This window comes from Gorilla gorilla, chromosome 2, assembly GCF_029281585.2.
Source record: "Gorilla gorilla gorilla isolate KB3781 chromosome 2, NHGRI_mGorGor1-v2.1_pri, whole genome shotgun sequence".
NCBI classification, from domain to species: domain Eukaryota; kingdom Metazoa; phylum Chordata; class Mammalia; order Primates; family Hominidae; genus Gorilla; species Gorilla gorilla.
The window spans coordinates 143891213-143914443 of NC_086017.1; the positions used below are offsets into that span (position 1 = coordinate 143891213).

A 23231-nucleotide genomic window follows, 5' to 3' on the forward strand; every position below is an offset into this window, starting at 1 on the left:
AACAAACAAGGGCTTCCACTTGCCTAAATTCTATAACGAAACTCTATAGGTGATCTGGTTAAAAAAAAAAAAAGCTGAATGAAACCAATAATAGGGCCTAAGAAGTCCTGAAAGGTGACTGAATTACTATTTAGGCACGGAAGCCTCCCCATCCCTTGAGAAAGACTGATGATGCCCTGAGGAAAACCAGTCCCAGTCGCCCCCTGTGCTGCTGTGCAAAGGAAGAGGCACCTCTCCTTCTACGTAGGTTCAAGCTTTCTTAGTGAGTCTGGTCTGCCCAACAAGGGTGCTGATGTAATGAAAGAGGGCCAATCATGAGCAAAGAATTCCTCATTTTTAAATCTTTATCTGGAATATTCCTACTCGGCCAGCCTCTCCTGGACTCACCATATTTCAGTTCCCATTCTTCATTGTAGGAGATTTCTCCCGGGATTTTTCTCCTTCCATGAAGTGAGGCTGGTCAAATTAAAGGCATTAAAGAAGAACCCCTGGAAAAGCACTGCAGGAGCCTGGCCGTTTCCCTCTAATGCACCTTCTCCGGTCAGTGACACCGAGAGGCACAGTGCCTGTGCAACTCACTAAGCATGACATCCTGCCTACCTTCCCAGCCTACAACTAAGTATGTTGTTAGCATAGTTTGCTCCAAATCCAATCATTTCATACCCCAAAACCATATATTTTGAGCTTCATAATTTCTTATAAGAGGCCTGAATAGTGTGAGAAGCCAGTGAACACTATCTTCAAATAACTCTGTGGATACCATCTGCACACAGGGAATAATTATTGACAGGAAAGTGTTTCCCCATGGAGCTTCCAAGCTGCTCAGGAGAGGCTTTTCTAGATTCATCTTTTGGGAAGGATGGGGTAGGCATCAGGGTAGGCGAAGGCAAAATCTGAAACAAAGGCTCCAACAGCCCTTGTTTGTGGTGTGGAGCCCATCCCCACTGCCATACCTCTTGACAGGCATGAAAGAAACAAATAATAAAATAATAAGCAACTGGAATAAGAAAAGTTTAAGTAAAATAAAGCCAAAGTAGAGACTAAAATTATTAAATTTAAGAAATTAAAATCCTCATTTCTTTAACAAGAATAAAATTTTTAAAAATGTACAATATAAAATTTTACTAAAAGGAGATAAACTGAAATCTAAGCAAAAGTAATAAAATATGAAATAAATGGGGAGGAAAACATTAAGAAGAGTTTAAAATTGGAAAAGTAAAATAAATGTTAAAGTGTAAAAATAATGTATACAATGTTTTATTAAAAAGTAAGGTTTTTGTTTGTTTGTTTTTGAGACAGGGTCATACTCTGTCACCCAGAAAGTTTCTTTAATGTAAAGAAAAAACAAAATGGTTTTATGGATCAAAGATAAGAATTAGAAAAAATAATGTAACAACAAATAACATATTACCAAGTAAGATAAAAAAACTACTCAATCATTAAGTAGTAAGATAAGATATATCCTTAATAAATATAAAAACAGGGAAAGAAAAGGGAAGGGGTGGATAGCAATGAAACCCTACTGAAGGCAGTCAAGTTGAAGAACTCTTTAAACATATTCTGGATGAAGGCTCATTGACCAGGTAGTTCCCTGTTCACCCGGCCACTAGGCAAAGTCTTAAGGGTCTACAATGGGCTATGCTACAGGGAAACTGGTGAAACTTAAGGCCCTACATATATCTATACACAGTTAAAGTCAGAGTTGGTCCACAATTAAAAAAGCAAAATGCTTTGGAAAGGTTAAATTTAGACAGTAAATCTAGAAAGAAAAATTAGCCTCTTATTAAACTTATTTTGTCCTTTATCTCTATATCTAACTGGTGAAAAAAAATCTTTACTCGCAGACAAGATTCATTAGCATGATTATATTCACATTATAAGAACATTGTTCACTTTACTGGGTCTATTTAAATAGTAAGCTCCTCAGAAAATGTAAATTATGATTCAACACCTACACAAGTGATCAAGTACATGAACTTTATATGTAACATACATAGTTCAAATACCTCTCAGTTTGTATCCAAAGAAAGAAAACAATGAAGGTTAATGTTGATTATTGAAATTAGGGGTTATCAACTTTTTCTGTAAAAGGCCAGATAGTAAACAACTCAGGTTTTGTAGGACACATGGTTTCTGTTGTAAAGATTCAACTTTGCTATTATAGTATGAAGGCAGCTGTAGAAAATACACGAATGGGCCAGGTGTGTTGGCCTATGCCTGTAATCCCAGCACTTTGGGAGGCCAAGGCAGGGGGATCACAAGGTTAGGAGATCGAGACCATCCTGGCTAGCACAGTGAAACCCCGTCTCTACTAAAAATACAAAAAATTAGCCAGGCGTGGTGGTGGGCGCCTGTAGTCCCAGCTACTCAGGAGGCTGAGGCAGGAGAATGGTGTGAACCTGGGAGGTGGAGCTTGCAGTGAGCCGAGATTGCGCCACTGCACTCCAGCCTGGACGACAGAGCAAGACTCTGTCTCAAAAAAAAAAAAAAAAAAAAAAAAAAAAAAAAAAATATATATATATATATATATATATATATGAATGAATGAATGTGGCTGTGTTCCAATAAAACTTTATTTACAAAAGCAAACTCCTGGCTAGATTTGGCCCTTGGGCTATATTTGCCAAACTCTGATTAAAATAAGCTAAAAATTAAGATGTTGATCGTATGACCTATGAGACAAGTCTAACAGCATAAAACTTTAAATTATTTTATTTAAGTGTGAAACAGTTGTAGAATTTATTGAATTTCATGGATTTTTTTATTATAAGGATGCAATTAAAATTTATCTTTGAAGCTTATTTGGCAAACTCAATTCTATTTACAGTTTACTGCTTATAATAAATTACATTTTTTTTCAGCTTACCTTGGTAATGTTAAGTGAATAAATAAAATAACTAAAGAACTTTTCTCAATTTCCCATTTTCTTACAGTGAGGTATTGATTTTCAACATCTATTGGAAAATAAACAGCATGGAAAAAATATCCCATTGTCTCACACATTCTCTTAAGTTTAGGTGAATAGTCCTAAAAACAAATGAAAACATACAAAAGTTTAATGTATTTAACTAAAGATCAAGTGAGAGTCATACTACTTAAAATAAAAAGCATGCTTTAAAACAGGTTATACTGGATATCTTTTCATATAAAATTTTAAAAATAATCAGATTTTAAAGAAAATCTTAAAAAGGCAAGTTTCTCTCAAACACAAATAATAATAGCTTAGCAACTTGGCCTTTTTCTAGCTCAGAAAATGACTTATTTCATAGTAAACCTAGAACAACAGGAGACAGTATTAGGCTATTTTGCTTTGGTATTTGTTTCTTTTTGTTATTATTACTATGAACAATCTGTTTTATTGTCATAAAGAGTGCAAAATATAGATCCATAAATCTGTATAGTAAAAAACATCAACCATGATATATCAGAACGCTAAAGCAGAGTGATATAAGTTAAAAACACATAAATCTATAATTAAGTTAGTAAGTAATGATGACTATTATTATGTAAGAAATCAGTAATGCCCTCAAAATGTCCTTGGGAATAACATATTCAATTACTGGATGGAAGCTTTGGGCTTTAAAATATTTTATCTTTTTACTAAAATTGAATAATATCACAAAGGAAAGCTAAATGAATTTGGTAATCAACAACAGGGAAGATGTTAATATAGCAGGTATAGCATGTGACACACAGATTCTATAAAATTCCCTTGGAACACTGGTAGGCAAGCTTTTTATATAAAGGGTTAGATAGCAAATATTTCTACAAAAATAATAATAGCTTTACAACTTGGCTGCTTTAGCAGGGATCTTTGTGGCTTATTTGGTTTCTATCACAATTTACTCTGCCATTGAATTGGTGTTGTAGTGCTGCCATGGATGATACGTAAACGAATGAGTGCAGCAATGTTCTAATAAAACTTGATAGACACTAAGATTTGTATTTCATATAATTTCCACATGTCATAAAATATTATTCTCCTTTTGATTTTTTTCTACCACTTAAAATGTGAAAACCAATCTTATCTCTGGGACATTTAAAACAGGCAGCAGGCCAGATTTCACCAACTGGCTATAGTGACCCTTGCCTTAGAATAACTCCAACGGCTGCCTTGGAAAATTTAAACCATGGTAAGGAGAAAATTTTACTACCTGAGACAGACTCAAGGATAGAGCTGGAAGAGAGAGTAACTAAAGTAGACACAATCAACAAGAGTCTTAAACATTGTGGAGAATATGCAATGAAAAATTCACTAAACAAGCCTAGGCAACACAATGAGTCACTTTCTCTGCAAAAAAAAAAAAAAAAAAAAAAAAAAAAAATTAAATTAGCCGTATGTGGTGGTGTGTACCTGTAGTCCTAGCTGTTCTGGAGGACTGAGTGGGAAGACTGCTTGAGCTCACGAGTTTTAGGCTACAGTGAGCTATGACTGTGCCACTGCCCTCCAGCCCAGGCAACAGAGCAAGACACTGTCTCAAAACAAGCAAACAAACACACAAACAAAAAAAAGTCCAGAAAGTTCCAACACCTTAGTTTGACATTTAAAACTAACTAAAACGAGTTAAAACCTTCTTTTTCTGTCTTAGCTCCTGTCCTAGGAAAGTTAATTCCAGAAAGTAAAAATAAATAAATAAACTCTCAATTCACCACTTTTCTTTACATATAATATTGAACAATATTTTCTCTTAAGAAAAGCCCAAGATGCTTCCTGTTCTTTAAGACATATAATCTAGTAGGAAACTATTTGGTTGAGATACAGTAGTATCAGAAACAGAATATAATATTAACTTATATTTTAAATTGGTTGATACAGAATTTATAAATATCCTCACCTTAAGGAAAAGATCCATCTCAGGCTGGGTTTCATCTGTATAAATGAGGTAACATCTGACAGTGTTACTCCACAGAGAATGTGAAAACAGAGGAGTAACTTGTAATAAACTAGCTACAGCAATATCCCAGTCATCTGAAAATAAAATTTCTCAAGTTCATGAAAAAATTACCAGAACACATTTGATCATTCTAAAAAAGTTTTAAAAACATAACAGGCATCATAGAATGGAATCTGATCTTACATGTTAATACTGCCATACCTTCTAGAGTAATATATTCAAAGGCAATTAGTTTTCTAAACTCAAATTCTATCCTAGGACTTGAAGCAATGAATGTCACCAGTGGTCTTCCCTGAGGCACCAGTGGTTCCAGTCAAGTGTCATGAAAAAATTTTACATGAGTTACTCAATTAGTTTGTTACCTGAAGTTAGCCTACATTCCCAAGAGGATCTATAGCTTTACTTTCTTATTATTCTTGAAATAATAGAGTTAAAAGAATGTTCAAGAATGGCATAAAATGAAAAGTAGCCTTATGCTAACTATATTTAGTGAGAGTAAAAATTTAACACATATTTGGCTAGTTCAAAAAGCACAATTTTAAAAATGATTTTCATTTTGCTGATAGAGAAATAATTGTAGGGTTTTAAGGAAAAAGAGTAGAACTACTTATAACTTCTTAGGTCTGCACTGATATTGAAATTCTGAACAGATCTTAGAGCTATTCGGGACACTATGTTATATAAAAATAAGGAAAATATTCTTTTGGGTATGAATACAGTTGTCCCTTGGTATCAATGGAGGATTGGTACCAGCACTTCCCCTCACATACCAAATCCACAGATGCTCAGGTCCCTTACATAAAATCATGTGGTGTTTGCATATAAATTACGCACATCCTCCCATATTCTTTAAATCAAGCTTCTCCAATCTGCGGCCCGTGGGCCTCATGTGGCCCAGGACGGCTTTGCAGCCCAACACAACATTGTAAGACTTCTTATCAATTTTTTTTAGCTCATCAACTATCATTAGTGTTACTGTATTTTATTTGTGGCCAAAGACAATTCTTCTTTCAATGTGGGCCAGGGAAGCTAAAAGATTGGATACCCCTGCTTTAAATAATCTCTAGTTATTTACAATACCTCATGCAATGTAAATACTATGTAAATAGTTGTTATACTGTATTGTTTCTTATTTCTATTTTTATTGTTGCATTGTTATTTTCATTGTTATTTTTCCAAATATTTTTGATCAGTGGTTGAGTGGATCTGTGGATATAGAAGGAAAACTGTATTATATTACCTAATAGAGCTTTTTGGTATTATCTCCATAACCTGCTCTAATCTTCAGCACTATCAAAGAAGCAGAGGGAAAGATTAAAACCTACTGTTTTTCAATTAATCTACATTAGATTTGCTGCTCAACTAAAACACCAGAGAATTCAGACCATAACACAGTTACTAGAACCTGGCTGGCCAGGCTGGCAGGAGTACCATCTGATCACCATATGAATTATGCAACCTCATCCTTCCTTGTTAGTTACAGCCCCACTGTATGATGGTTTGTCAATGGAAAGCACTAGGAACACAAATTTCATGCTTTGCTAATGGTATTAATAGTTCTAGCACAAGATTATAAAACATGAACAGTCACTACCACTAGGCAAGTAATTGACAAACAGCATGTATTACCTCTATTAACATTTGCAAAGGGTCCTTCCACATCTATAGAACTATGGGCAAACTCAGGGCCTCTGAAGGACTGCTGAAGCTGGATCATGCTTCCTATGGAAGGTTCACTTCCCAAGGCTCCGCCAGTCCAATATTCACATTGGGTTCCAGCAGCTGTTCAGCAAGAGATTTTTATCTTGTGAAAGCCAACTTATTGAATGTTCAAAAACTCATCACATATACTGAACAGGATTTCTGATTTTAAAAAATATGAAAATATTACAAATATTCAAATGATTTTGAAAATACTTTGCCATCGACTTTTGGCAAAGTTCAAAGATACTGATTAACATAATTCTGGTTATCATCTCAAATTCAAAGAGAGGATTAAAAAGAGAAAGATGAAAATAAACAAGAATACAATAAAAAAGAAATCATAATAAGAAGGAAGTTAAAAACACTTTACAAAAAAAAATCTAAAAAACATTTCCAACTGTACAGCTTAGACACCAGTTAAAACCTGAAGGAAAAAACCTCAAAGGCAGACTGTTACTAACACACATAAATATAAAAATATTCATAATTTATTAGGACATAAACTCTTTGCAGCAGGAAGTACCTCCTTCTCAACCTCCTAGAGCAACAAAATTAATGTCTGAATCAATAGCTACTTATGAACATGATGATTTTCTAATCAATTATATTTGTCAGAATATCTACATCCTTGATAACTATAAGTAAATTGTTATTTGAGCTAAATCTCTGGCAAAACTGAGCTTACTATTTGTAGCTCTTTGAATCTCACATGGGTGACATTCCCCCTCAAGTGTTCCTTCTTCATGTTTAAAACAAAAATGAAAAAAGACCTAGAAAGGAATTTGTTTCTAACTTGCCAAGACAATTACAATAGTTTTGAAACACTGTACATTTGAATATGTCAATACTGAAATAATCACTAAGACTTGTGTTGGGGTATAAAAAAGCATTTTCTCAGCTACTCTTGGCCATTAAGAATCTTTTTTTTTTTTTTTTTTTTGAGATGAGTCTCGCTCTGTTGCCACACTGGAGTGTGGTGGTGTGATCTTGGCTCACTGCAACCTCCACCTCCTGGGTTCAAGTGATTTTCCTGCCTCAGCCTCCCGAGTAGCTGGGACTACAGGCATGCACCACCACGCCCAGCTAATTTTTGTATTTAGTAGAGACGGGGTTTCACCATGTTGGCCAGGATGGTCTTGATCTTTTGACCTCGTGATCCGCCCGCCTTGGCCTCCCAAAGTGCTGGGATTACAGGCATGAGCCACCGTGCCCAGCCTTCATTTTTTTCCTTAAAAGTTAGCAATAAAAATTCCAGGATGTTGGTCAGATTCCAATGATACTACAATGAAAATTAAGAAGGAACTGTCAGTTACCATATTTTACTCCAAAATGCATCCATTTGTGAGAATATACTTACAGTTCATTACAAATGGGAGAGTGACTACATTTTTCCACTGCATTTTAAAATAGAGTATTTTTCTTTTTTCAGTATCAATCACACTTTAACATTTTCTTAGAATATGTAAAGCCTTTCACTCTGTGATTTCAAGCTTTTATTTCCAGAAAACATGTTTCATTTGTTTAATTATAAAACAAATACTTTTTGAATAGTTCACAAGGCTATACTGGAAACCACTCAGTGAACTATAAGGCAAGTATTCTAAATGATAGTTGCAAAGAATACATCATTATGTAAAGAAATAACATTGCAGAGACTAGTAACTCCAATATCCATTCTCCTCTTCTTTCTTCAGTAACAGAACACTACATTTTAGTTGGACACATGTCTGCCTGGCTGCTGATTACACTATCCAGTCTTCCCAGTTATAGTTCTGACTAATGGGATTTGAGAAGTGATCTTAGGTTGTACCTTCTGGGAAAGGAACGTGTTCTCCCCTTCCTTCTTTCCCTTGGCTAAAATGCAGATGTGCTGGTGGGAGCTGGGGTAGATATCTTAGACTAGAGAGTAAAAGTTATGGGTTAGGGTTGGCAGAGTGACAAGGTAGAAGGAACTTCAGTCCCCAAATTCATACACTTCGTGGAGAAGAGGTGTCTTAGCAGCTGACAGAGAGAACACACGACACTATTTGCAACAGTAGTTAAGGCAATAACCTAATATAGATAAGTAAAAGAAATCTAGCAGAATTCAAAGTTGGCTCTACATGTCATTACAGCCATGTTGAAAGCTCAAAATATAAATAGGATATACACTTACACTTACCAGTGACATCTGTACAGTTGTCATCTGAATCAGACTCCCCAGGATCAAATACTTGGATACCCTGAGCCTGTAGCCTCTGAAGTTTGCTCTCCAACTCCCTCTTGGCCCTCAGTAAGTCCTGAATTTCATTTTCTTTGGTCTCCCTAAAAATCTTTAAAAAGAATAATTTTAATTTTGAAAGCTTTTTCATAATCAAAAAGTTGTGTCATCAACTTTAAGGGAAAAATATTTCATTCATAAAACCAATATTCATTTGGTCCTCGATTTCCTCTTTCATAGGGTGAATGTCCTAGTACCTTTACCTTACTGTTTTGCAACTGGAAGCCACTGGAATTCCAGCAGGATGCATGTCTGTGGTGTGGGTCTGTCATGTGCACTGCATGATGTTTAGGAAATTTGTCTCTCTTCCACTAAATACCAATAATACAACATCCCTAAACATTTCCAAATGCTTTTCCCCATATGGAAACGCTTTCCTTTTTTTCGAAATTACTATTAAAATGTTCACTTTCATACGTTTTTCTTTGAAATGATCTCAAGTTTACCACGTCCAACTCAAAAATGTGAAAGTGCTCTACACTAATTCTTACAACTTTCATGAATCCTACATGACTTACTTCTATTTATTCATCGCATGATATATTATATATACTTTTAGAATATACTATTTTATTCTATGTTGCTTTGGGGGTAAAAATGTAAGGAATTTACCTTGAATTGCCTTTTAACTTTATCTCTGTCATGTTCAAATGTTGCTGCTCTCTCCATTGCTTGGTATTTCGCTTCTAAAGCACTTTCTTTTTCTCGAAGTATCTTCTGATACGTTTTTTGAAGTGCCTAGAATAATTTACCTTGTTATTTCCTAACAAAAATAGTCTTGCTCCTCAATTTTACATTCTTATATATATACATATATATATGTCACATATCTTAGAATTTTAAGTCTACTTATTATTTTACCAATTATCAGGAACTTCATGTTGCCATTTTATTCAAAACATGATGGAAAAAAACCGCAAGCATGCTTGAACTACCACAAATAAAGACCAACATTAAGCTTTCAATGGAAATTAACTTTTTTTGAAACACTGCATCAGCTCTTAAACTTCCTTATGCCTTTTCCATCTTTGTGATAGTAAAAATTACATTTTGTAAGGCTTAACTTGAAGGATAAGTAGTTCTAAGAGACTGTGTGCCTGTTGGCACTATGTCTTATTCATCTCACCATCCCTTGAGCACTTCACAGTGCCTGGTACACTGCAGGTCTCCAGTAAATGTCTGACACAATGAATGAAATAAATATGGATAAGTTTTTTCATGCCTCGATATGTGAGAAAGGAACCAGTATGTTTCACAGGGAATCAGGATTGGTGACATGAGTGACTGTGACACTTGCCAACCCTTATTGCACTCCGCCCTGTTTGGTTTGGCCTTTTCTACCCCCACCTCACAGTTGTTTCCAACGTGCAGTGTCTGTTGGGCAGTGGCTTGGATACATTAAATCAGATATTTGAAATGCACTAGTCCATTTTATACATGCAAGTGCATTAAGGTTGCCCAGTAGGAAAACTGATAAGACAACAGATAAACTGCTATACAGACTTCTTCCCAGACAACGACAATAATTACACAACAGCCAATGAGGGAGTTTAAAAACAAAAACAACAACAACAACGACAAAATCTGACTAGAAGAATGTCTAGTCTTGAAGACAGGAGGCTTTTTTTCTTTTAGAAAAATCAGTCTGAGGTATTTATTTCACCCCGACTGTAACGATTCCGGGAACTCTTAGGCTGCCTATAAGTCTCTCCCACAGTAAAGAGTAAACAAACGACACAACAAGGATCAGAGGGGCCCCAAACTGAGGGCAAAAAGTTTTAGAGATTCGTTCACAGAAAAGCAACCTCTTGCTTTATGCCATTTTTTTTTTTTTTTTTGAGACGGAGTCTCGCTCTGTCACCCAAGCTGGAGTGCAATGGTGCAATCTCGGCTCACTGCAACCTCCGCCTCCCGGGTTCAAGCAATTCTCCTGCCTCGGCCTCCTCAGTAGCTGGGATTACAGGCGCGTGCCACCATGCCTGGCTAATTTTTGTATTTTTAGTAGAGACGGGGTTTCACCATGTTGGCCAGGCTGATCTCGAACTCCTGACCTCAGGTGATCCGTCCGCCTAGGCCTCGAAAAGTGTTGGGATTACAGGCGTGAGCCACCACGCCCGGCCGCTTTACATACTATTTTATTGAATTATAATGGACCTGCTACATGGAGGGCATGCAATAATTGCTTTTAGCGTAAATTAATCAAATGGACTAGGGAAATTTGACTACATCTAGAGAAGGTTTTCAACCATGGTGAGATCAGGAGGCTTCCAGAAATTTTCATGTCAAGACCATTAAAATGCAAGAGTGATGAAACTTCACAAAGAAACCGACACATGAGCCCCACTTTGGAGACCCACTTAAAATTTTTATGGTGGGGAGGGGGGTGAAACTCCTAGGAAGAGTTTGCTGAGTTGCTTCAACAGATGTCACCAGCCTTCTGAGGGGGTGGGCGCGGGAGCGGCAGTGGAGCTGGAGATTGGCATTTGCCTCCTCAGGACACTTTCCGGCTAATTTCTTCTAGGTGCCTCAATGAATAAACCAGAAATAGAAAAGCAGGGACCAGGCGCGATGGCTCACTCCTGTAATCCCAGAACTTTAGGAGGCTGAGGCGGGAGGATCATTGAGCCCAGGAGTTCCAGGTTGCAGTGAGCCGCGATCGTGCCACCGCAGCGAGACCCTGTCTCCAAAAAAAGAGACAGAAAAAGGGGAAGGTTAAGGAATCATTTCAGACTCGAAGAGAATATGGCCTCTCAAATTAAAATGGGCAGTTTCCGCCGAACTTTCAAAGCCGCTTGGTTTGGAGAGGGAGCAGGACGGCCGTGCTTCCCAAGGGTCTCCCGGCGTCGCGGCCCAGCCCGGCGTTACCTGCAGTTCGGCCCGCAGCCGCTTGTTCTCCGTGTCCAGCTTGGCCTCGCGGCGGCCCATGGACAACAACTCCTGGTTCTTGCTGACACGAAAGATCTCGTACTCCTTCTTGAGCCGCTCGTACTCGGCCGCCGCGTACTCCAGCTCTGGCACCGACGAGCCAGTGGACTTGAAGCTGGCCCCCAGCAGCCCGCCCGCGCCCACCCCGCGGGGCAGCGACCCGGGCCCGGCCCCTGCCGCCGCCCCCGCGCCTCGGCGGAACGAGTTGCGCAGCAGGCGGGCCTTGGGCTTCACCTCCACCGGGATCTCGCAGGCCTCGCCGCCGCCCGCCCCGTACGTGTCCTCGATCACTTCCCCGCCCGCGGGGCTCACGAGAGACGAGGCGGTCCCCATGGCGTCCGCGGCCGCTACTACCTAGTGAGTACCAGCGGGACTGGGCAGCGGAACGGAAGGGAACGGGACGGGGCGGGGCAGAGGAACGGAACGGGACGCGGCGGGCCAGCGGGATGGAGCGGGGCCGGAGAGCAGGACGGGGCGGAGCAGCGGGACGGGGCGGAGCAGCGGGACGGGGCGGAGCAGCGGGACGGGGCGGAGCAGCGGGACGGGGCGGAGCAGCGGGACGGGGCGAGGCGGGGGAGCGGGATGGGGCGGGGAAACAGGAGGGGCGGGGCGGGGGTGCAGGACGGGGCGGGGGAGCAGGACGGGGCGGGGCAGCGGAACGGGGCGGGGCGGGGCCGGAGAGCCGGACGAGGCGAAGCAGCGGACGGGGCGGGGCGGGAGAGCGGAATGGGGTGGGGCAACTGGAGGGGCGGGGCAGCGGAACGCGACGGGGCAGCGGAACTGGCGGCATCGGCGAGGAGGACCGGGCGGGGCAGCAGGACGGGGCGGGGCAGGGCTGGGCGGGACAACAAGAGGGGCCGGGCAAGTGGGGCGGGGTATGTGGGCGGGGCAGGGCAGGGCAAACGTGGGTGGGTCGAGAAAGCAAACAGGGCCAGGCGGGCTAGCAAGAAGGGCGGGGCTAGCAGGAAGGATGGGGGGAGAGGCGACTGTGCAGGACCAGCAGTGGACCGGACGCTGGTGGAATGGTGTTCCGAACGCTGGTGGAGTGGTGCTCCGACACAGGGCTTCTCTCCGTTGTCTCCGCCCGGCTCGAGGCTCCCTGGCGGGCGTGCCTCACAGGGAGCACAGGCCTGGGTCCCAGCTGCTCTACAAACGCTGCAGCTATTTCTTTCGCTGCCGCCGTGCCTGACCGGAAACTCCTTTCTAGAAGCAGTTGGGAAATCTGAAAAATTTATGGAGTGCCTGCTATGTGCTTCCCGCGATATCTCTCTCTCAGTATGCATGTACATAGAATGACCAGCAAGGAATAATGCCAGCAAAGAAAGAGCTTTTAGATTTTACAGTCTGAAACCACCAGGGACAATCCTTAGACAAGGTTAAGTTTTTTAACTCATTGCAGCACGGGACATTGGAGACCGCACACCAGTCTCTCCTTCATTCCCTCCATCAAAGTGGCTAGTCATCTTTTCTCTTACCCTTTAGATTTTCTTCAGGAAGTAGTCATACACTAGGCCTTTGCATTCTTCAAAATCCAGAGTATATATACTAATTTCTTCAGGTGGTCTCCTGAGATAAAGGGAAACATTTCCACCATCACAGTACCTTAAGAACTTTCTACCTTTTCAAATCCGTTCTGATTTCTAACTTCAAATTTTTGAATTCTCCATGTGGATCAGGGGTTTAAGGATCATCCACTAGGTTTCTGACTAAACCCTTTGAACATTTTTGCATCTTAGTAGCTCCTTTGGAATGGGCCTCAGCTGAACACTTCCATAACTATGCTTGAGTAAGAAGATAAAATAGCCATCACCCATTCTCTCCAACAAATAACCAAACTCACTATGCTAACTTCCTACAGCTTGGGGAGTACATTCAGATTCTACAGTCTGGAACTGAGTGCTCTGAAGCATGCATCTCTCCTTTCCCCACGTCATTTCTATCCAGTGACATGCCTCTAATCCACATTTCTCCACCCTACTTGCGTACTGATCTTAGATTACTATTGGTCAATGCCAAAGTGACCAAATTTCTTAATCCTAAAAAATGACATTATTTCTTCCTGGCTAACACGGTGAAACCCCGTCTCTACTAAAAATACAAAAAAATTAGCCAGGCGTGGTGGCAGGCGCCTGTAGTCCCAGCTACTCGGGAGGCTTGAGGCAGCAGAATGGCGTGAACCTGGGAGGCGAAGCTTGCAGCCGAGATGGCGCCACTGCACTCCAGCCTGGGCGACAGAGCGAGACTACGTCTTAAAAAAAAAAAAAAAAAGACATTATTTCTAACCTCATAACCTGTTTTTCTTCATGCTGAATTTAACCCACGTACTTCAGTCTGCATTTTGAAAGAATAACTTTTAATACAGAAATATAGTGAGAATAAAATATTTGGCAGGTGGCTTATAACTTACTAAAGATGGCCACATTTTTTTTAATAGTCCTCCCATAGAAAAGACAGCTAAGACAGCTACACAATTTGTGGGACCCAGTGAAAAATGAATATGTAATGCCCCTTATTCAAAAATTATAAATATTTTCAAGATGGCAACAGCAGAGTATTAAGCCAAGTATGGGGCCCTTTTGAGTTTTGGGCCCTGCGTTACTGCACATGGGGTTGCATGGCCATGAAGCAAGCCTGTATATGACTCCTCACTTTGAACCTGAGTGAACTCTGACCGCTTGGACCGGTGGAATGTGGCAGAAATGACACTGTGCCAGTTTCCAAGCCCAGGTCTTGAGAGAATGGCGACTTCCACTTCTTGTGTCTTGGAACACTCGGGAGTGTTGAGCCACCATGTAAAGACTTACTAACCTGAGACTGCCCAACTTAAGAGGTCATATGTAGGCATTCCAGGTGACAGTCTCAGCTGGGCCCAGCTTTCCAACCAGCGTACCAAGGCATGTAAAATGAAGCCATCTTGGACTCTTCAGACTAGTGCATTCACTACTTAGAAATTAAGTGACTTCTGTATACACTACAGGGGAGAAAATCACCCAGCCAACCTCTGCCCACATTTCTGGCCCACAAAATCATGAGATATAATAAAATTACTGTTGGTTTGAGCCATTACATTTTGGTAATTTGTCTTTTCACCTGGAATAAGAAAAAATGTCTCTGCATTTGATCGGGCAGCCTATAAATTGATAAACAATGCTACTGTCTTTTTTTTTTTTTTTTTTTTTTGAGACGGAGTCTCCGTCTCTCGCCCAGGCTGGAGTGCAATGGTGCAATCTCGGCTCACTGCAACTTCTGCCTCCTGGGTTCAAGCGATTCTTCTGCCTCAGCCTCCCGAGTAGCTGGGATTACAGGCTTGCACCATCACACCCGGCTAATTTTTTTGTATTTTTAGTAGAGACGGGGTTTCACCATCTTGGCCAGGCTGGTCTTGAACTCCTCACCTCATGATCCACCCACCTTGGCCTCCCAAAGTCCTGGATTAGAGGCCTGAGCCACCGCACCTGGCCTGCCATTTTTTTTAAAAAATGGGATTCGTAGAATAAATATCATTTGGGTAGAGTAGTGTGTATTTGGTCTTCAGACTATGAATCTCACAATCACTTGGGACATTTGGTAAAAATTTGGGGACCTTGACAATTTTGCATGTTTAGTTACTTCCCAGGTGATGCTTATGTACTTTAAGATCTCAGAACACTGAGACTGCATAAAAATTGTGGCTAGGGATGATCTAATTCCTCGCTACTCAAAGCATGGTCCTCAGGCAGTAGCATCAACATCACCCTGAAGCTTGTTAATCGGACTCTCACATGCTATCACTGACCTCCTGAATCAGAATTTGCAGATTAAAAAGATCTCCCAGGTGATGTGAATATAGATTAAAATTTGAGAAGCACTACTGTAGAAAAATGCTTCTTAACCTTAGCTGCACATTACCATCACCTGGAGAACTTAAAAAAATAAAGACTGCTGCCTGGGCCTCATCCTAGACCAATAAGATCAGAATTTCCAGGAGGTGAGGTCTGAACATCATTAATTTTTTAAAGCTCCCCAGCAGATTTTAATCAGTAGTCAAGGTTAAAAACCAATGGTTTCACCTCGGCCATCTCATTGTTGCCAACATGTGTGTGATCCCCATTGGTAACCATCTCAGTATCTGTTTACATGTATCCAGATTCCTCTGTGAGCTTTCTTCGCAGTTCATCATAGTGAAGGCAAATGTAATTTTGACTATATCGATAGTATTGTGCTTCAACTTTAGAGACAGACATGGCATCACAAATGGTCATAATGTCCTGATAAAATTTATCACTTTGGAATAAATGACCTGTATAATTGGAAATGCTTCATTGAGTAACAGTCTTTGAAGAGAAAGGAACTCTGCAAAAGGAAGGGATTCTAGCTCTCACTAAAATTGCCAACCTTCTCCCAGGCTGTTTAGTCCTGCTCAGTTCTACCAAGTGAACTCTGACTTCTAAAGTCTCCTACTACAAAGTCTGTAAGTATGACCCTAATTTTAGGGACTAATTAACAATACGGGAAAACTGTGATTAAGCAGCTGTGATTTAACATTTCTACCATTAGGGGTCAGTGTAACTCAGGAAAAAAAATAATTTGGCTGTAAGTATTAAAAAGGATCATCTTGTGAAGACAGTCTGGGTGTTGCCTTCATTAACAGTCATCTACACTGCCTTACTTAGTTCCCATCACAAGTAATAACGTGACTCTGGAAATTATTATGAAACAGACAAGAGCAGGATCAGCAAGCTTTTTCTATGAAGGACCAAATAGTAAATATTTCAGTCTTTAGTCTCTGTCACATTACTCAGTTCTACCATTATAGCACAAAAGCAGCCCCACACCATACACAAACAAATGGCGTGTCTGCATTCCAGTAAAACTTTATTTTAAAAAACTGGTGACTGGCTGAATTTAGCTCACAGGTTTGCTGACCCCTGAACTGGAGGAGTGGTTCTCAAACCTGGATAATTACCTGGGGAGCTTGTTAAAAATGTAGAGCCATGGACCCCACATCAAGTCCACTGAATCCAAATGTTTTTAAGTAGAGCTCACATATCTGAATTTTTTAAAGTTATCTTTTGATTTAGAAGCAAATACTAATTTAGGAACCATTAGGACAAAATAAAGTTAACTTTATCTCTTAGGAAACCGTAAAGTCCACCTTGTTACAATGTTTTTAGTATCCGAATAACTATCCATGGTATAAAAGATATAAACGTGAAGCCTAGGCTTAGATAATCTCTATAACTACTCTGAAAGTACATCAATGAAAGGCTCATTCCTCTGTAAATGTTTGTATTAAGGCCCTAGTCTTCAGAATATTTTGGCCAGAGAACAACCCAGCCTGTCCTAACAGACAGAGGGGCATACTGAATTAACTTGAACAAGGAAGGAGAAGACATTGATGAAAACAGTAAAGGAGAAGGAAAAGCGATAAGAGAAATGCTGGAGTGCTGTGTAGTATCTCCTAAAAAATGTCCCAAATGTTCAATAAGTTTACGAATTCTGAAAAACTTGCTGTGACCTATTTTTTTTCATGAATTGGTGAAGAAGAGGAGTTTAGTGCCAAGGTGGGTGCAAGGGTGAAACAAAGGCAACACATCCACATGCACTGGACAGGGAAATGGGGTAAGAATATTTTAAATATGGGGTATCCATTCTTTTACGAAGTATGTGTTCTAACGATAGTGTTTCCCTGGGCTGTTTCCCCTTGGGCTAATCAAATATATGGATATATAGAAGGCCATGCTTTAAGAAGAGCTGCAATGGGTTTTGTTAAGAATACCATAGCCAATATGTTTACCTGTGGTCCTGTATAAAGCATACTGCATATTTGGGATATTTGTTTAACAAATAAAGGGGTTCTATTTCTCCATAGCAGCCTCTAGAATGAAAGAAGCCATTTATTTCTTATTTGCTGAGAAATGTCCCTTTGTTTCTCAAATTCAAGGCTATTCTCCCACCTCTCTCTGCCTCTGCCTCATGTTCATCTGTGAAGTTGAATATAATCTTAAATTCTTCTATGGAGCCATCTATCCCAAACCTAGTAACCAGCACCCACTTCAGGTTGTCATTAGTGACTATTATTTTTTCTTACACTCAATGCCCACATGCCAGGATGAAGATGAGGTGCCATATTCAATTAGCTCCTATGAAGGAGAGATGAAGTCTTCACTACTGTATACATTTGAGATGTGCCTTTTCTGACATAAATCAGCCACAGAGAAAAGAGTCAGCTGACATTTGTAGTTGCAAGGGGAAAAAAAATCTCTTCACAAGTAATGTACGAATAAAAGTGGCTGATTGTAACTGTAAGAGCTTAAAACAGCCTGGCGTGCTGGCTCATGCCTGTAATCCCAGAATTTTGGGAGGCCAAGACAGGTGGATTGCTTGAGCCAGGAGTTTGAGACCAGACTGGGGAACATGGTGAAACCCACTGTCTACAAAAAATAAAAAAAATTAGCCAGGCGTGGTGATGCACACCTGTAGTCCCAGCTACTTGGGAGGCTGAGGTGGGAGGGTTGCTTAAGACTGGGAGGTGGAGGCTGCAGTGAGCCAGGATCATGCTACTGTACTCCAGCCTGGGAGAGTGAGACCCTGTCTCCAAAAAAAAAAAAAAAAAAAAAGATTTTATCTTTTAGATAAGATTTACTTACAGTTACAAAATTTTATTAATTCTCATCATAATTAAGGGGATTTTATATGTGAGTTATAACCCCAATTTAGAAAGAAGTTGTGTTCCAGCGTTCCAGCGATTAATTTAAAAATCTGATATTTAGTATTTGAAGCATATTTCCTCAAGAAACAGCGTTAGACAAGGTGGCTATTGTTTCAGCTTAGCACACAGCTGAATGCTGTTTATGCTAAATGCAGACTAAACAACTCAAGTGCCACTGCAATATGTAGTCTTTGGAAATACGCTTTCAACATATTAACTCAGATTATCTAGGAACACATCTATCCTTGGGCACTGTGAAGAAGACACTTGAGGCCACAGGTCAAAGTGTGCACATTTCACTGGTCTGAGACAGTTGTTCCAGTAGGGAGGGGACCAGGAAAAGGAGATAGGGAACGAGTTGTTATATGGTTGCCATAGCTTAGATTCTGGCAAAATGTTGTGCAAGTTATTTGGCTTTTTGCACTTTAGTCTCCTCATCTGAAAATGGAGATAATAGTAGTTCACTTTATAGCAGTTGTAGACATCCAAATGAATAAACTAGTTTTGATTATGTTTTGTTTCCCAGGGATCCAGAAAATGCACTATTTCATTTAAACTCTCTTTTCTAAGTAACTTAGTAGGGAGACCCTAAACATTTTTTTGACAAGCCTGACATGTATATTTCATTCTTTGAAGGCTGTTTTGATTGATATCCAGCAAAACTCAGCCTCTCTGTGACAGAAATCACTGGCATATCTGCATCCTTAAATACATATGACTACCATTGTCCTAAAAAATAGTGTTTCTTCACTGTTTTCTGGCTATTACATTTTGAACCCGCGTCAAATCAGTCGATGGAGATGGTTATATTCTGATGGTTATGTATCTGTTATATTCTGACGCCAAAAGGCGAAAAGCACCAGACTTCCTTATAAAAATTATTTTATTTTTTAAGATGACAAATAAAAATTGTATATATTTTTGGAATACAACATGATGTTTTGATACATGTATATTTTGTGGAATGGCTAAATCAAGCTATTTAACATATGTATTACTTCACATACTTTCTATGGTGAGAATGCTTAAAGTTTCTCTTAGCAATTTTCAAGTACACAATATATTGTTATTAACTGTAGTCACCATGTTGTATGATAGATCTCTTGAGCTTACTCCTCCTGTTTAACTGAAACTTTGTATTCTTTGACAAACATCCTCCAGTCCCCCTCATCACCAGCCTCTGGTAACCACCACCATTCTACTCTCTGCTTCTGTGAGTCCTCTTTTAAATTCCACATGTAAGTGAGATCATATGGCATTTGTCTTTCTGTGTCTGGCTTATTTCACTTAGTGTAATGTCCTCCAGTTTCATTTATGTTGTTGCAAATGGCAGGATTTTCTTCTTTAAAGGCTGAATACTGTCCCATTGGATATATATATATATATTAAATTTTCTGTATCCATGCATTTGTTAATGGACACTTAAGTTGATTCTATATCTTGGCCATTGTGAATAATTTTGCAATGAACATGGAAGTGTAGATATCTCTTCAACACACTGATTTCATTTCTTTTAGGTATATACCCCTTAGTGGGATGGCTGGATCATATGGTAGTTATGTTTTTAGTTTTTTGAGGAATCTCTGTATTGTTTCCATAATGGTTGTACTAATTCCTACAAACAGTGTGCAAAGGTTTCCTTTTCTCCACATCCTTGCCAACACTTATCTTTCATCTTTTTTTTTTATAATAACCAGTCTAACAGGTGTAAGGTGTGATAAGCTACAGGTAACATTTGACAGTTTAAAAGTAAACAGGCTTCCAAATTAACCCACCTTGGGAAGGTCTTATAATTCTTGGTGACATCCTGTCCCTCAGTAATGAACCTTATGAGTTCCTCTAATTGTTAATGTACTAATAAAGACATACCCTACTGACACTGAAAAGGATGCTGATTTGTTTTCAAATTACGAAGTTTTACTGGTTGTCTTGTACATAGACATTTTAGCCTATATGTTGCAATCTGTATCCAATTATTGTAACTTTTATATTGTACTCGCCAATGAAAAAGGACAACTCCTATGAGTAGTCCCCCTCCCTTCTCCTAAATTTTCCTACAAAAGCCTTCTAACTTGTAACGGACTCTGGAACCCTCCCAATTTTGTTGGTGTGTCTTCCTGGGTTGATCCTCACATTTGGCTTCCAAAGTAACTTTATCAAATTATTTCTGCCTTAAGAACCTTAATTTCAGTCAACATTCTGTTATAATCAGCAGGATTCCAGAGAAACTTCCCTGGATCATCCAATGTGGCTTTTGACTGTTATGCACGTACCAGTAATGAACCTATTGTGTTCCCAAATTTAAATGCTTCTGCTGGGTGCTACAGATGGGTTCCTCCTGGAACCCTCACATCTTGGCTGAAGTTCTGGTTTATTGAAGCTAGTTTCCTCCCTGGCCAGGAGGTACAATGACTCTTTCAGAACAAGAGTTACTGCTACCAATTCAAGGGAAGGGTTTTATTGGGAATTTTAGGGCAGAATAAAATAGGAGCTCAGTGAATTGTTTCCCTGGAGGCTTGGGGTGAGACAACCTTTCCTTAGTTTTCTCCTTCTCAATCACATGAGGGCACTCTTGCTCCAAAGATAAGAGACATTTACTCCCTCTGGCCAAACTGTTCACTTTTTGCTCAGCTTGCAGGCTTTAGAAGGACTGATCATCTCTTGCCCCTGAGCATCCCGACCCTTCTTTGGAGGTGACTTGGGAGTCCAAGACACATAAGAACTCTTTTCAGCCCATTGTATGAAATCCCCAGAAGAAAGATTCATAGTCAGCACACCTGACCCCTTATAGAGCTTGTCTTGCTCAAAGCAGCCAGGAAAATGCATCCAGACTGAAGGTGTACCACCTCTGTTGACACCAGCTGGTTTCATGTTGTTTTATTTGCAAGTACTTGGATAAGTGGACCCATCTAACCCAGGATGGTCATCAGCAGCAGTGGCCAAAATGGGGATCTTTTGAAAATGCCTAAAATAATTTATCTGTGCACACAAATGGAAAAAGTTGGTTTTAGAGACAGATTGAATGGGAGACTTACTTCCAACAGCACCTAGAAGCTTCTAAAAGAAATTCTTTGAAAAAAAAAAGCCTCCATTCAAGAGGTAAACAAAAGGATATTTAAAACCATTCAAACCATTGTACATTAGTTGAAAAATACTTAGAAGGCTCTCTCCCTTTCTTCCCCATGGCTCCTCCTTGTCTACCCCTGTTCTTTCATCTTCTCTCTTATGTGAACTCATTCCCTTCTGCTTGTTCCTTGGGCTCCCATACATCTCTTAGGCAGAGATTTTTGGAATTTCACAATGCACTCATTTACTTCTTTCAAGGGAGTTAAAATGTATTTAAATTTAAAACAGAAGGAGCAAATGGAACAACTGCAGAATGAGAATGAAACTACTGAGATTCTAAAAATACAGATCCAACACATTTTTTCTAAAGTGGGACTAATGATCAACACATTTTATGGTTTATTGCTAGCTTTGCCAGACCATTTATGGTCTTCCATATACATTAGTGAAATACATACAGCCACCTCCATTAAAGTGGAAGTAAACCTGATTAAACCTTTTACCAAATATCAGATAATACTCTTTAAATGTGCTGCTAGACTTCACAGTCCCTTGCAGATATAAAACTTCACTGGCCTTTTAGAAAACTTAAATTATGTCTCTGTGCTTTGAGATGTAAATTTACTGTACTCGGTAAGATCTTCAGCCATGGAAGACAGATTAACTTGTTCTATTTACAGAGGCACAATTTAATTCAACTGTTCTTTTAAGCTGGTGAGTTTTACCTGACTCATGAATAAAATTTTAAAAGCAAAGCTATAAAATCTTTATTTGCATCTGTTTGTATTTTTATATGTACATGTACACATGTCTGTATTTGTATATTGTTTACATGGTACCAAATTGGTTTATAAATAAATAAGCACTCATCAATTAGTAAGCCAAAATATCTTGTAAATTCATATCACTTGAATAGATCTTTTAGCATGTAAGACTAGTTTAATGAGAACAACCATCTTCTGAGTTTTTGGCAAAATATCCATAAATTTAAGCTTCTTACTTAAGTGAATATCTGATATTCACAGACTATAAGAGTGGTTAGCAGTAAAATAACTTGAAATGTTGACTAGCTTTGTCTAATATTTCAGTTTTCATAAATATTCTAGGTAAGCTGTTAAAAATAAATAAATTAGATAACTGTCAATGAGATACACCTCTAGAGGAACTTTTCATGTAATCTGAAATCTTAAAGCTATGTTAAATTAAATAATAGATACTATTAAATGTCTGGGTCATTTCCAATTAAGGTAAACATATTATAAGAAAACATTGTTTCTAAAGATTATAAAATGGTTTTCATTTATAAGACACTGATATGTGACAAGCAAAGATTCTTGTTGCCGAGGTTGTCACTAAAATGTAAGGTTACTGAGAGTTAAAAGTTCTAATTAATATTTATATATAATTTTATATATAGAATGTGCCAAAAATAAGATGTGTTTTTGGTGAGAAAAAATTATAAGAAGTGTTCTTTATTATAAAATTATTATAAAAATGTGTTCTTTATTGAGAAAGAAAAAATAATTTTGTCTAATTTGTAGGTTACTTAAAGGTTGTTTCAAAATATGGACTTAGGAAGGAAAAAGAAACAAGATTAAAAAGGAACAAGTAACTAGGAGAGAAAAATATGAAGAAGGTTATGGATATGAAGATGCATTTTTGGTAAGGAAGGTTAAAAAGAAAAGAGAAT

General features: G+C 39.2%; 1 protein-coding gene across 2 annotated transcripts in view; it reads right to left on the reverse strand.

Moving 5' to 3' along the window:
- NPHP3 (nephrocystin 3) overlaps window positions 1–12247 on the reverse strand; it is a 41824-nt gene extending 29577 nt beyond the window's left edge. For both annotated transcript variants that reach the window (XM_004036318.5, XM_055383290.2), the window contains exons 1-6: window positions 11725–12247; window positions 9472–9597; window positions 8761–8911; window positions 6525–6677; window positions 4836–4969; window positions 2867–3027 (exon numbers count right to left, since the gene is read on the reverse strand). In XM_004036318.5, the coding sequence (XP_004036366.4) occupies window positions 2867–3027; window positions 4836–4969; window positions 6525–6677; window positions 8761–8911; window positions 9472–9597; window positions 11725–12117 (1118 nt within the window). In that variant the 5' untranslated portion in view covers window positions 12118–12247. The remainder of the gene's footprint in view (window positions 1–2866; window positions 3028–4835; window positions 4970–6524; window positions 6678–8760; window positions 8912–9471; window positions 9598–11724) is intronic.
- Between the last annotated feature and the right edge of the window lie 10984 nt (window positions 12248–23231).